At 37.7% G+C, this 12,367-nt stretch overlaps 1 protein-coding gene across 2 annotated transcripts in view; it reads left to right on the top strand.

Annotated features, from left to right (window-relative positions):
* znf217 (zinc finger protein 217) overlaps window positions 1-11,950 on the top strand; it is a 39,092-nt gene extending 27,142 nt beyond the window's left edge. For both annotated transcript variants that reach the window (XM_003223993.4, XM_062978941.1), the window contains exons 3-6: window positions 2,201-2,326; window positions 3,119-4,648; window positions 8,032-8,157; window positions 8,972-11,950. In XM_003223993.4, the coding sequence (XP_003224041.2) occupies window positions 2,201-2,326; window positions 3,119-4,648; window positions 8,032-8,141 (1,766 nt within the window). In that variant the 3' untranslated portion in view covers window positions 8,142-8,157; window positions 8,972-11,950. The remainder of the gene's footprint in view (window positions 1-2,200; window positions 2,327-3,118; window positions 4,649-8,031; window positions 8,158-8,971) is intronic.
* The last annotated feature ends 417 nt before the right edge of the window (window positions 11,951-12,367 follow it).

Here is a 12,367-nt window from a genome sequence, read left to right as displayed (position 1 = left end):
GTGATGTTTTGGTGCTAAATTTGTAAATACAGTAATTTCTATATAACATTGTCGTATATTGAACTGCATTTTCTCTCGATTTGTTGTAAAACATGTTTTGGTGCTTAATTTGTAAAATCATAACATAATTTGACATTTAATAGACTTCCTGAATTCCCCCTTATTATCCAGCATTTTCGCTTATCCAATGTTCTGCCAGCCCCCCTTTATGTTGGATGAACGAGACTCTATATACTCTCCCACTTCACACACCTCTTTGTATGGGAAAAACAGATTTCCTGTATAGGAGGCCAGTGTTGATTAGCAGTTTGAAAGGTGGACTATGATTTGGAAACTAGGGTTGAAATCCCTGGTAGACCTAGAAAACTGGGTGACACTGGGCAAATCACACATTCTCAGCCCCAGAAACCCCCATGATAGGTTCTAGGTTCACCATAAGTTAGAAACAATTTACAGGCACAGGAAGAATTACCAGCTTTCCAGGATAGGAAAGAGAGGATGGAATAGTCCCTGTAAACCAGTAACTCCAGTTGTGGGCTATAGAAATGTGCGTCTTCAAAAACTAAGCCACGTTTTTGAATGTATCATACATACATACATACATACATACATGTATTGAAATAATTCCTGAGTCTTGTTTGCAAGCAGTACTAAAGGGGGGGGGGTTGACTTTTTTTAGTTCTGTAAAAAAATCAAAATTCAACTTTGTTTTTAAACAGTGGCATGTTTGTGTGTAGCAACTTCTATTTTGTTTTTAATTAAATTACTCCTCTGTAATTTTCTAAATCCTCAAATATTTTAGGATTGTAGAATATTTGGAACAAGGGAAACATAGCAGCTCTCCACTGACAGATCCCACAATTTCTACAACCCTTCCCAAATGCTTTGAAGAATGTTGCATCAGGGCTATTTTAGTGAGACCACCTACATACTCAGGGTTTAAACACATATTAAAGAGATGTAGAAATATATTTTCTTAAAAATCTAAAATGACTGTGCATCATGTGATTAAACGGAAATGTTCTTTTTGGTTATAAAAAGGCTGTGCAGTTCTGGAGGAATGATGCATAGTTCTTACAAACTATTATTCTTGTAGTTTCAAACTCCAAATTAGCTTACTTGTGTGAAGCATAAACTGTTTAGAGCAGTGGTTCTCAACCTGTGGGTCCCCAGATGTTTTGGCCTACAACTCCCAGAAATACCAGCCAGTTTACCAGCTGTTAGGATTTCTGGGAGTTGAAGGCCAAAATATCTGGGGACCTACAGTTTGAGAATCACTGGTTTAGAGTGTGATAACACTGCCTTGACTGGGTTATGAAGGATTCAAGGAAAGCATGTGATCGATATGTTGTCCACAGAATGTGCTAATGTCTACTGACTATAGTTAATTTTATATAAGTAAAGGTAAAGGTTTCCCCTGACGTTAAGTCCAGTCATGTCTGACTCTGGGGGTTGGTGCTCATCTCCATTTCTAAGCCGAAGAGCCGGCGTTGTCCGTAGACACCTCCAAGGTCATGTGGCCGGCATGACTACATGGAGCGCTGTTACCTTCCCGCCGGAGCGGTACCTATTGATCTACTCACATTGGCATGTTTTCGAATTGCTAGGTTGGCAGGAGCTGGAGCTAACAGCGGCCGCTCCCGCCGCTCCCAGGGTTTGAACCTGGGATCTTTCGGTCTCCAGCTCAGTGCTTTAACGCACTTCGCCACCGGGGCTCCACTTCTATATCTCACCTTATATCCTAAGAGCTCAGGGCAGCATACAATGAAATCCATGTTTAAAAGTTTGAAACATTTAAAAACAACAAGAGTATTTTAATTAGAATATTAAGGGTATATTAAACCATCTGTCTTGTTTAACTTGCCAGTTTGAAATGGGTTGAAACAGATTTGGTTGAAATCAGTTTGTCCCTAAATGCTATTGTAGTAAGTCACCTTTTTATGTGGTGCCAACAAAGCACCATTGATGGCACTGGTCAACCTATGAAGGGGAAAATATCCCCCAGTTGGTATGCTACAGTAAAAAGACTGTTCTCATAATATTACTCTCACTGGGCCTTTCTAGCAGACTTCAATCACTCAATCATTCTGCAGGCATGTGTTTATATATTGTTTATTTATGTATTTATTGCAAAATATATTGGAAGCTTTTATGATATTTTTTTCCTTTTTGTTCTCTCACCCTCCCTCCAAATCTAAAGATAAAAATGAAGATGGCACGGAAAGAGCAAAAGTTAAAAACCTCGGGGCTTCAAGAGAATGCAGCTATTGCGGGAAGTGTTTCCGTTCCAATTATTACCTCAATATTCATCTCAGAACTCACACAGGTAAAGCAATGTGGATGCTTTGGATCTGTGGCTCCCAATCTTTGCTCCTCCAGGTGCTTTGGAGTTCAGCTCCCAGAATTCCTGACATTTGGCCAGACTGGCTTTAAACCTCATATATTCTGATTCATGTGTGAATCTTTAGAATCTGCAAAGGATCCTTGAAAATTGAGTGGCTGGAACAATAAGAAAGTTGTCATCCTGTGAATATCTGGTTGGGAGTAAGTCACTTGGACCTCCGTAGGCATCTGATTGTATACAATCAGATTTCAATGGGCCCTGATGACAGCCTTTAAAAACACCATCTTGGGGTGCTCTTCTGGTGTTTTTTAAGGCTGCCTGGAGCTGATATCCAGAAATGGAAGCATTTGGAGATTTTGGATCAATTCCATACCAGTTCTGATATTAGCATCATCTTTTCCATGTCACTTGAAGCAAAGAGCTCAAAGCCTGTATTCCATCTTTATGGCTGGACAGTAAATTGTCACTTGTTGGTCCAAAGGCTTGTTTTAAGCCTGCTTGATAAGAATATTTGGAGTATTTGCCACTTGTTTATCTGAATTAGATGCTTGTATTTAACCTTCCTCACGTGCCATATGGCAAAATGTGTCTATGTTATTAGATGAAGCATTCTGCACCAAAGCTATCAGCCACAAAGTTATTTCTAGCTTTGGGGAAAATGCCAATCTCCCTGTTACATTTAGTAGAAGTTAGGAACTAAAGTATAACAATTATTTTCATAGTTTTATTGAAGAATAATGTAACACTTCTAATTTCTGGTTCATAATCTTTCAGGTGAAAAACCATATAAATGTGAATTTTGTGAGTATGCAGCAGCCCAGAAAACATCTTTGCGATATCATTTGGAGAGACATCACAAGGATAAGCATGGAGAAGCTCTAGCCGATGGGAAAAATGACAGCAAAGGGTTGTTACCTTCTCGGGAGATGGGCTTCTTACCAGGGAGCAGGCGTGCTCCAGAAACCAAAAATCTGAAAAGACTCCTCCAAGGTGCCAAAGACTCCAAAGAAGGCCCGCCAGTAAAACAGAAGAAGGCAATGCTCTCCGCCTTTCAGAGTGCACTGAAAAATATAACTCAGGATACAAACAAAGGTACAGAGTGTGATGGTTCAAATGCAGGCTCGTCACTTCCTTCCCTTGAAAACATAAAATTGGAAAAAAATGCAGTGGAACTTCAAACAAACAATATTGTTGATAGGACTGAGAAAAGGATTTCTGTGTCACCAGAAACCATGCTTTATATCAATGCTTTAAAAGGAAAAACAAATATGCCGCTTCTAAGTGATATAACAGATGATTCAAAAGGCAGACTGATAATTCAAGAGAATCCCTTAAATTTATCTACAGGCTCTTCTCAGGATGTTCTAGTAACCTCTGTTTCCCGAGGCACCTTATCAACCATTACCTGCCCCTTTTGTACTTATCGGACATTATATCCAGAGGTTCTAGTAATGCACCGCCGACTGATGCATAAACCCCCCAATAACCCCAATACTGTTAATAAAAGCCTCAGAAATAGGGCCATTGTTAAAGGCAGACGTACTGGATGCCCACCATGTCTTTTGGGTAAGGATGTGACCCCATTGCCTCTTAATTCTGGAAAAACCAAGACTTCTCTGCTTACCCATTCGAAAACCCCATATGTGGAGAAGGTTAAACAGTGTCCTGTGCTACAGAGTAAAACATCCATTTTTTCAGGGCTGAATTCCAGCGGCTCGGCACCAAAATCGTGCAAACCACAAATGATTGGAATTCACATGAATAATTCTAGACAAAAGCATGAAATGCATCTTACTCCTAGTAACACTCCAATACAGGACAGAGGGAAAAAGCTGGATCCTAAAACAAGATTTTTGGCTTCTCAGTTAGGTGTAGCAAGTAGCAACATCAGTGGCTCCCTTGAGACTTCGTTGAATGAAGCTGCTTGGACAAGCAATCAAGAAACAGAGTTTGTCAGTAACAGACCTGCTGGGAATGCAAACTTGGAATTTGATGGACAGACTTCCAAAAGAATGAGGCCTAATCTCTTGACTTTGGAGCAGATTGACTCTTTTCTCTGTCGGAGAGGGAATGATGCTGGCAGATTTCATAGTACAGGCAGATATGCAGGCCTACTATCTCAGGAATGTTCACACACCGAGTCCGTCACTCCTTTTCTTCCAGCCAAACAAGGGCTCAGGACCTCTGAAGTAGATGGTGTAAATCCAGTGACTATTCTAAAGCCTTACGAAACCTATGGTCCTGGGCCATTTTACGCTTCCTGTGGATCGAGCAGTGGCCAATTCCCAGGCTCTTCAAAAGAAGGTATATACTATCTTTCAACAATGGGAGGCAAAATAATGATTTTAGCTTGATAAATTAGATTACAAGTAGTTAAGATAGTGAATTGTCCATAGGAGAGAGAATTAGATTTTCAGTAGATAACCCAGTAGAAAAATATTTTATTGCTTTGAATGTTCCCCCAGACTGCTATGTGATCTAATCTTTTAAAATGTTGCCCTAAATTAGAATAGTTGGGGTTTTTTTATGAGAATATAGATATATATAGATAGATTTTTTAAAATGTTCAATTAATAGGTTATTTTGTTTTAATTTCTCCATTATATACTTTAGTCACAATTTTGAAGAAATTACTTCTAAATAAATGTTTTGTTGTCCATGGAAATGATCCAAAGAGCTGTACATTTTCCCTTTCTGTAGTTAATTAGTTGATCAAGTCACCACCTGTCAGTCTTCAATAATATTAAAGTGTCACTGCTAACACATCAGGTTTTGATTGACTTTGATACTCCCTATGCTCTTCTATAGAAATGAATATGGGAAATCTTAAGAATTTTCTGTAGCTTTATATGAACAGCTGAAATCCCCCCCCCCCCCCCACATGTATCCCACTTTTCCCCTAAGGAGTTTGACATGCCATACGAGGCTGTCCTTGTCCTTTCTACTTTCTTTCCTCACGACAATACTGTGAGAAGCTACCTCATGTTGAAAGAGAGTTACTGGACCAAAGTTCCACATTTAGTGAGTGGGTTAGTGGAGACTTAAACTTACCATCACCTTAGTCAAGGTTCAAAATTATAACTACCGTGCCACATTGGCTATCACAACAAGTTTCTGCTTTTTAACATTGGCCTCTTTGTGTGGGAAATGCAATGTATTCATGTGTAATCTGATGAAATGTAACATACAGCTGACCAAAGATTGGTGCTAGCAAAGGTTGTGGATGAAGGCCATATTGCTAGGCTGATTTTATTCAAAGCAGAGGGTTGGCATAAGGGAAGGGAGCTTTTTTTTTTTTTTACTGGACATCCAAAGTTTGCCATTAACTCCTCTTGTCCTTTGTTCTCTTTGAAACTACCAAGTTATAGTAGTTTGATGTCTCTTAAGTGTCTGTTGCATCCCATGGAATCCTAAAGTAAGGTGATTGGAGAGGCACTGGAGCTCTGGCAGAAAATTCTAAATACTTCACAAAATTATAAATACCATGATTCCATAGGAGGGAGCAATTGCAGTTAGTTAATGACATCCAAGTAGTAATTAGGTTGTTCAAAAGATACCTTTTTGCATTGGCAGTGGGTTTTTTAAGTTTAAAGGTTTGGATTTCTTGTGACCTAGATTAGAGCAAACACTCTTATTTTTCCTTTTACCTTTTGTTTGTAGTTAATGTGCCAGCATTGTCATAGTCATTGCAAAATTCTGGGTTTCTTAAGGCTGCTCTTTTCCCTGGAACATAGAGATAGCTCATCCCTTGTTCCTTTGTTGGCATTTGGCCAATCACCAGTTTTTTTAAAGGGTAAAATCATGGATTGGTTGTGCATCATTTCTTGTACTTTCATGAAGTCACACATTTCCAGAAGTCAGGGATTTGGGGACAGCACTATGTTTTTAAAAGTAGCTGCCTCCAAGCTGTGTAGTGGATTTCAGTTCTGTGCATTGATTTTTGTGTTTGGTTGCCATGATGTAGCACAATTACAGTAATGCAAAGAACTCCAACTGTTTATTTATGGTTGTGTTGTGTAGCATAGGCTTACTGTTTCCATCTCTAAATGTAAAGCTGGTTCCCTCTTTAAAGCCAGACAAAAAGTATGTGTGTTAGATATGTGTGTGTAGCAGGTAGGGTCCTGATGACATCCAGTAGCAGCTGATGCTTCCTGTATTTGGAGGCATGAATCTGCTAATTAATCATAACTTTAAAGAGCTATCCAATGTTCTGGCCCTATTTCGTAGAATAGGATTTAGCACTTTGAGTACTTCCTTCAAAATCTGGATTAAAACCTGGCATGGCTTTATTGCCCACAGCCCTGGAAGTTCTTGCTGTCTTTCTTCCTGTCCATATCTAAGTATAGGAAAGAATATCAGGATAAGGTGAACCATCCTTGATTGAAATCTAGGGCAAACTCAGAATAGTAAGCATACTGGCTGTGGTATGGTACATTGGAAGGGACAGGTGATGCCAGCAGGGATGGATAATATTCAAAGGAGAAGCTGATCCTAAGTAGAAGCTGTATTTCCTCAGCCTAATGGATCAGATAGTTGCAGTTGCCACATTTTTAATTCCTCCAGAATTCCCCGGACATTATAGTTGGAGCTGAAAATACTTTTCTTCTTAGTATTCAGCCCATGAATATTTTCATCAGATGCTGCCACCTGCTGTAAGATTTTGGCATTTTGCTAACTGCTGTATTACTGATTTAGATCCAGTTAAAATCATGGGAGCAAAACAATCTGGGATAATGGATAATGGACCATCTTGCCTTATGTCGGTAATAGCATAGAATCACTTGAGATATGTCAGTTTTTCTGTTGTATCTATGGTCCAGATGTTGTGCTGCTTTGGCTTCATATGTAACTCCAATAAAGTAGTATGATCAAGTACCATTTACTACTAGCAAGCTTGTGTAGGAAATACAGTGTTATCACCAAATCACAGTATTGCCAATCATTACTTTTTCACCACATTCTCAGACCCTTCCCATGTGGTTTCTGCACTCCTATAAATTTATGTATATGAACCATTTTTATTCTGTTCTTCCTCACAGTCCATAAAACAGTACATCCAGTTCATAAAAACAAGACAGTCCCTGTCCACAGGCATGCAGTCTAAATTGCATGGTACTAAAGAGAAAAGGCATGGGAAGGGAGGATGAAAAATGCAAACTTGCACACCAGTTTTTAAATCATACTGCCTACAAATGACTGGTTGAACTAGAAAGATGGCTGAGATTTCATGATTGTATACTTGGAGCCCAGGAGTTTCTTTTGTATATGTCATGAAATTGCAGGTGTTCAGGTTGTACTAGAGGTGCTTTGCTGCTTCAGGTTGGAGCTTTAAGCTAACATAGCTTTACTAAGTCCATTTTGGATCCATAGCTCACATAACTTTTTTCAAAGCCCATTTACTCCCAGGCTATATATTGGATCCCAATATTTTTAAATGTCATCATCTGAAAGTAATTCACTACATTATTATTCTAGGCTTCTGCATTTAAGAGAGAGTATATTTCTTGGACCAGGTGAATTGCATAAGAATTTCAAGTATTATTATAGAAAAGGCATCCACAAATGTATGTTAGTTACCTAAGCAATGCTTGAAGAAGAGTGTTGTGTGAAATTAAACGTTCCTTATACTACCAACATGACTATTTCAAGGTATTTTTCTAATGCCTCCCAATGATTGTTTTTATCAGGAAAAAGGCCAGTGTCATATCAACATTTGTCTAGCACCATACTACAAAAGCGAAGTCATGAGAGCTTTCTGGACAATGCACATAATCGACTAAATAATAAGCGAACATGATTGACTGCAGTGAATGGTAAACTACATTTTTTCTCTTCTAAAGGTTGTGTATAAACTAAAATTTCATATTCGCAATTACAACAGTAGTCAAGGAACCTATTGGAATATTGATGAACGATCACAGAATTGTGTGTTTATCAATAGTGTTTGTTGTTTAGGATGTTAACAAGATGAAGCCAACTGTATTTGCCAAAAGCTTTATAAAGCACATAACTGAAGTCATATTGGGCTTCTAGAGAGCAAATTATTTGAGGTTGATGGTCTGGATGATCCAGTGATTTCTTTCCTAACTATCTTAATAGTCTGCCTTGTGTACCACCTCCCTTAATACTTTGAATGGTTGTTTGCTAATGTATTTCAAGTAATGTTCTTGTTTAAAGATCTCTGAATATTTCATGGTATACTTGATATATTTTCTTTCTTTCCAGGAAATGTTGCTTTACTTATATATTTAAGTCTGTGTCCTGCATTTGTCTTGTTTGACCACATAACATAACACATTAATCTCTTGTTTAGGAGAGGAACTGTGGGTGGTTTTGCAGCTGTGATTATTTACTAGAATTTGGGATTTAGTCTTACTATGTCCTGTTAAGTGGAAAATTTTCCATGGGGATTTTACAGTGACAGGCCTATAGCTGGCCATAACATGTAGCTTGTCCTCAAAGAGTTTTTTTTTTCTGGAACATCAGTACAGTTTTTCTCATATTTTGTAACAATACTGTTACAAATATATTTACACACAAGTTCCGATTTTCCAATTTCCAGCTGTTTTGTTTTAGACCTGTTGTGTGAGACTCATTGCAACATAACCTTTTATTTGTGTATTGCAGGTATGAGGATGCAAATTTTGAATTCCCTTGCAATTCGTCTCTTGAGAATAATGGATGATGAAAGCTACCAAATTAAGCTGTGATTGCCTATGTATAGAGAAAAAAAACACACACTACAGTTTTGTTATGGAAGGTCTAATTTGTGTTTGTACAGTGTGGACACAATCAACATTATCCAAAACAGGGTTGTGAAGAATTGGTAAAGGGGTTCATCAGGTCCTGATCTTCAGTAATATTTTTTCTTAGAATGAGGAGAGACCAAATATTCATAATAAAATATATATTTTACATTCAGTGCTGCTGAAAAGAAATCTCACTTCTGAAAATGTGTGTGTGTGTGTGTAATCCTTACGCCTCAGGTAAATGTGTTGGAAGATTTTGGTATAAGGAAAGGTGTTTGTCAAATTCTCCTTTGTGCTTTAAACTATGTACATTTTTTAAAGTTTCCAAATGAACAGTGTACTTTTATACTCATCTTGTGCACAATTTAAAATATTCTCAGAGTAAGGTAGGAATATGAACAAACAGAGACCATAGTCTGTTTAAATAAGACGTTCTTCTGTTAAGAAGGAGAGAGATTTTGCAGAGCCCTTGATATACAGTCACAGTTACTTCCCTATAGTGGAAGTATAAGATTTCTAGCAGAATGGTTTTTGACTTTCAACTATTGCTCAGTTATTATAGTTCAGTTATTCATCCATTTCTATATACTAGTTTTTGGCTCAACATACACATCACAACTATGTGCTTATACACACACACATGTTTTGCACATATCCCCAAAGCACACAAAACTCATTCCCTTTAAGATTGATACAACTCACAATTATTCCAAGTAGAAATAATGCTTTTATGTTTAAATGACATAGCTCTTTGTGTAACATCTAAGCAGAGGCTGGAAGCTGTTTCCATCCTAGAAACCAGAATTGTCCCTCGGCTGATTTGGCAAACCCTTACTTCCACACTAGACTGCTCTGGCCTTTTTTTCTTTCAAATGCCCATTTGCATTCCCACCAAGCAAGGAGAACTACCATGTTTCTCTCTGCTTTGCAAAGGGTCCTTTCTCATGGCCCTTGCTATCATTTATAAAGTGAGGGCATGCAAAGGAAATTACACCCACCTTCCAAGTTGGAGGGTGAGTGGGGAAGGGGAGGAATCGACCCGAAATAACAGCAGGGTTTCCCCACATGCTGCTTGTCTGTCTAGCCGTGAGTGAGTCATCTTTCATTCTATATCTCTCCCCAAGTCAGAGTACAAACTTGAGACGTATAAGGATATATCCAACTTTGGCAGGAGGTTCTGTGCCCACCTCTTAATGAGAGATTCAGCAGTACAACTCTTTTCAGGGTTGTATTTTGAACAACATTTTGACATTCCCATTTTGAAGTCATCGCCTACCCTTTATGGTTTGCCTGACACTATTTTTGCCAAAACCATTATGGGTTGTATCCTATGTGCATAGTCGAGCTAGAAGTTGATTTGATACATTTATCCAAAAAAAGTTGTTCTGATGAATTTAAATAATTTATCCACTGTGCCTGATTAAATATTGAATAAGATAACTTTATTACAAGCCAAGGAGTTGTTCATATTCATGATGAATGTTCCAAACATCTTGTTAAACAACAGCTTATTATTATTTTTAATTTGCGATTGACATGTAGACATTTCCAGGACTAAAAATGGTTTCCCAAATATGTTTTGCACTCTTGAATGTGTTTTGTTTCTAATGTAAAACAAAGAAGAACATTCCCTTTACTCTGATATGCAACTTGGAGATGTTTTAAGTATTTTTTGTTACTTCCTGTGTATTAAGGAAAATGTAATTTTGATGTCTCTGTAAAACTGGCAATGTAACAAAGTGCTGTGTATCAGGAAATTATACACAATAGTTTTCCTGTTCATAAGCTGAGCCATATGTACATAAAATCTAGATTTTCACCCTAGTTTAGCACTTTTATAACCTATTTTTAAAGATGAATACACTTTGAAGATGTTTAATCTATTTTCCGGATTCGCCAATGAGTCTTATAGAATATGTACTATTGCTTGCCTGTTTGTTTCTTTTCTGAGTGCTCCTTTTTTTTAACTGATTGTAAGGAAATAGGGATGACCAGAGCTATACTCAATAACAGTTATCAGAACAATCCCGTATATTTTGGTGGTGTAGTCTTTTTGAGGTTTCCCAACTTTCTTCTCCATATTGTAATACACGCTATAGTTTCCACATCTAATTCTGAAATGCCTTTTGCTACCTTTTGTAGCATGGGATCCATTATTACAATAAACATATTTTTGCCATATAGAAGTAATGTTGGAAGCACTGGATCACACATTTCCTTCTGCATATGTCAATGTGTATTTTGCAAAGAGGTAGGACATTACCAGGAAAAGGAGCCATGTGACCCACATTTTCTGATGTTATGGCACATGATGAAGAAATCCCTACATTGTGAAGGTATCATGAAAGGGGTTTTTAACTGCAGCCGTAAGGCACAGTCCACCAACAACACCATGCATATCCTGTTATAACAAAAAAATAATGCAGCGGTGCTTTATAGATTGCAGTTCTGATCTCTGAAGTAGATTTTGCCCATCAGTATTAACTATGGGATACTACTGTGTTCATTTGGTTATTGTCAATAACAGAGTATACTGGTACAAAATGTTCATTTATATTTATTTCCTTCCACCTTGATTTATTTTAATTGTGAAACCCTTATGTTCTTGAGCTATGGACACCACAGAAGTCATTTTAATTTATGCTGTATTTTCAGTTTAGTGGTTTATGTTATATATGGATGTAAATACAGACTTTGTGGAGGTTTTTACAAATGCTCCTCTTGTCTTTATTTTGTACTCTGAACACATTTATATGTACTTGACAGGCAGGATTTTGATTTGGCATTATGATTTGAGGGTGCTAGTGTAATTTTACTCTGAATGTATTTATAAATAAAAACTTTTGAGGGATCAAAACATCCTCCTCCATGTGAGTTCAGGGAAGAGGCTATGTGGGGTGTTTAAATGTGCTTTCTACCCCACGTATTTCTTGAGCAAATCAGTACTCTCCTTTCACTAATATTTAGAACCAAAGAGTTGAATGAGACCACATGGGCCATCCAGTCATCCCTCCATATTTATGGTTTTGATTTTTCTTGACTTCATTATTCACATATTTGATTTAAAATGTTCTCTATACATCCTCTAATGTGACTACGGTCAGCTTCCTCCAGTCATGCTGGAGGACTTTGAGATTTCGAAAAACAACGCCTCTCTAAGAATCTTTAGGTGTTCCAATGTGATTGCAAGTTGACCATACAATTGTGTTGGAAGAATTCTGTTAGGTTAAAAAAAGCCTATCACAGTGTCATTGTGTTTTTTCACGTTTACAGG

This window comes from Anolis carolinensis, chromosome 4 (assembly GCF_035594765.1).
Source record: "Anolis carolinensis isolate JA03-04 chromosome 4, rAnoCar3.1.pri, whole genome shotgun sequence".
NCBI classification, from domain to species: domain Eukaryota; kingdom Metazoa; phylum Chordata; class Lepidosauria; order Squamata; family Dactyloidae; genus Anolis; species Anolis carolinensis.
This window is presented reverse-complemented; position numbering and strand designations above follow the sequence as displayed.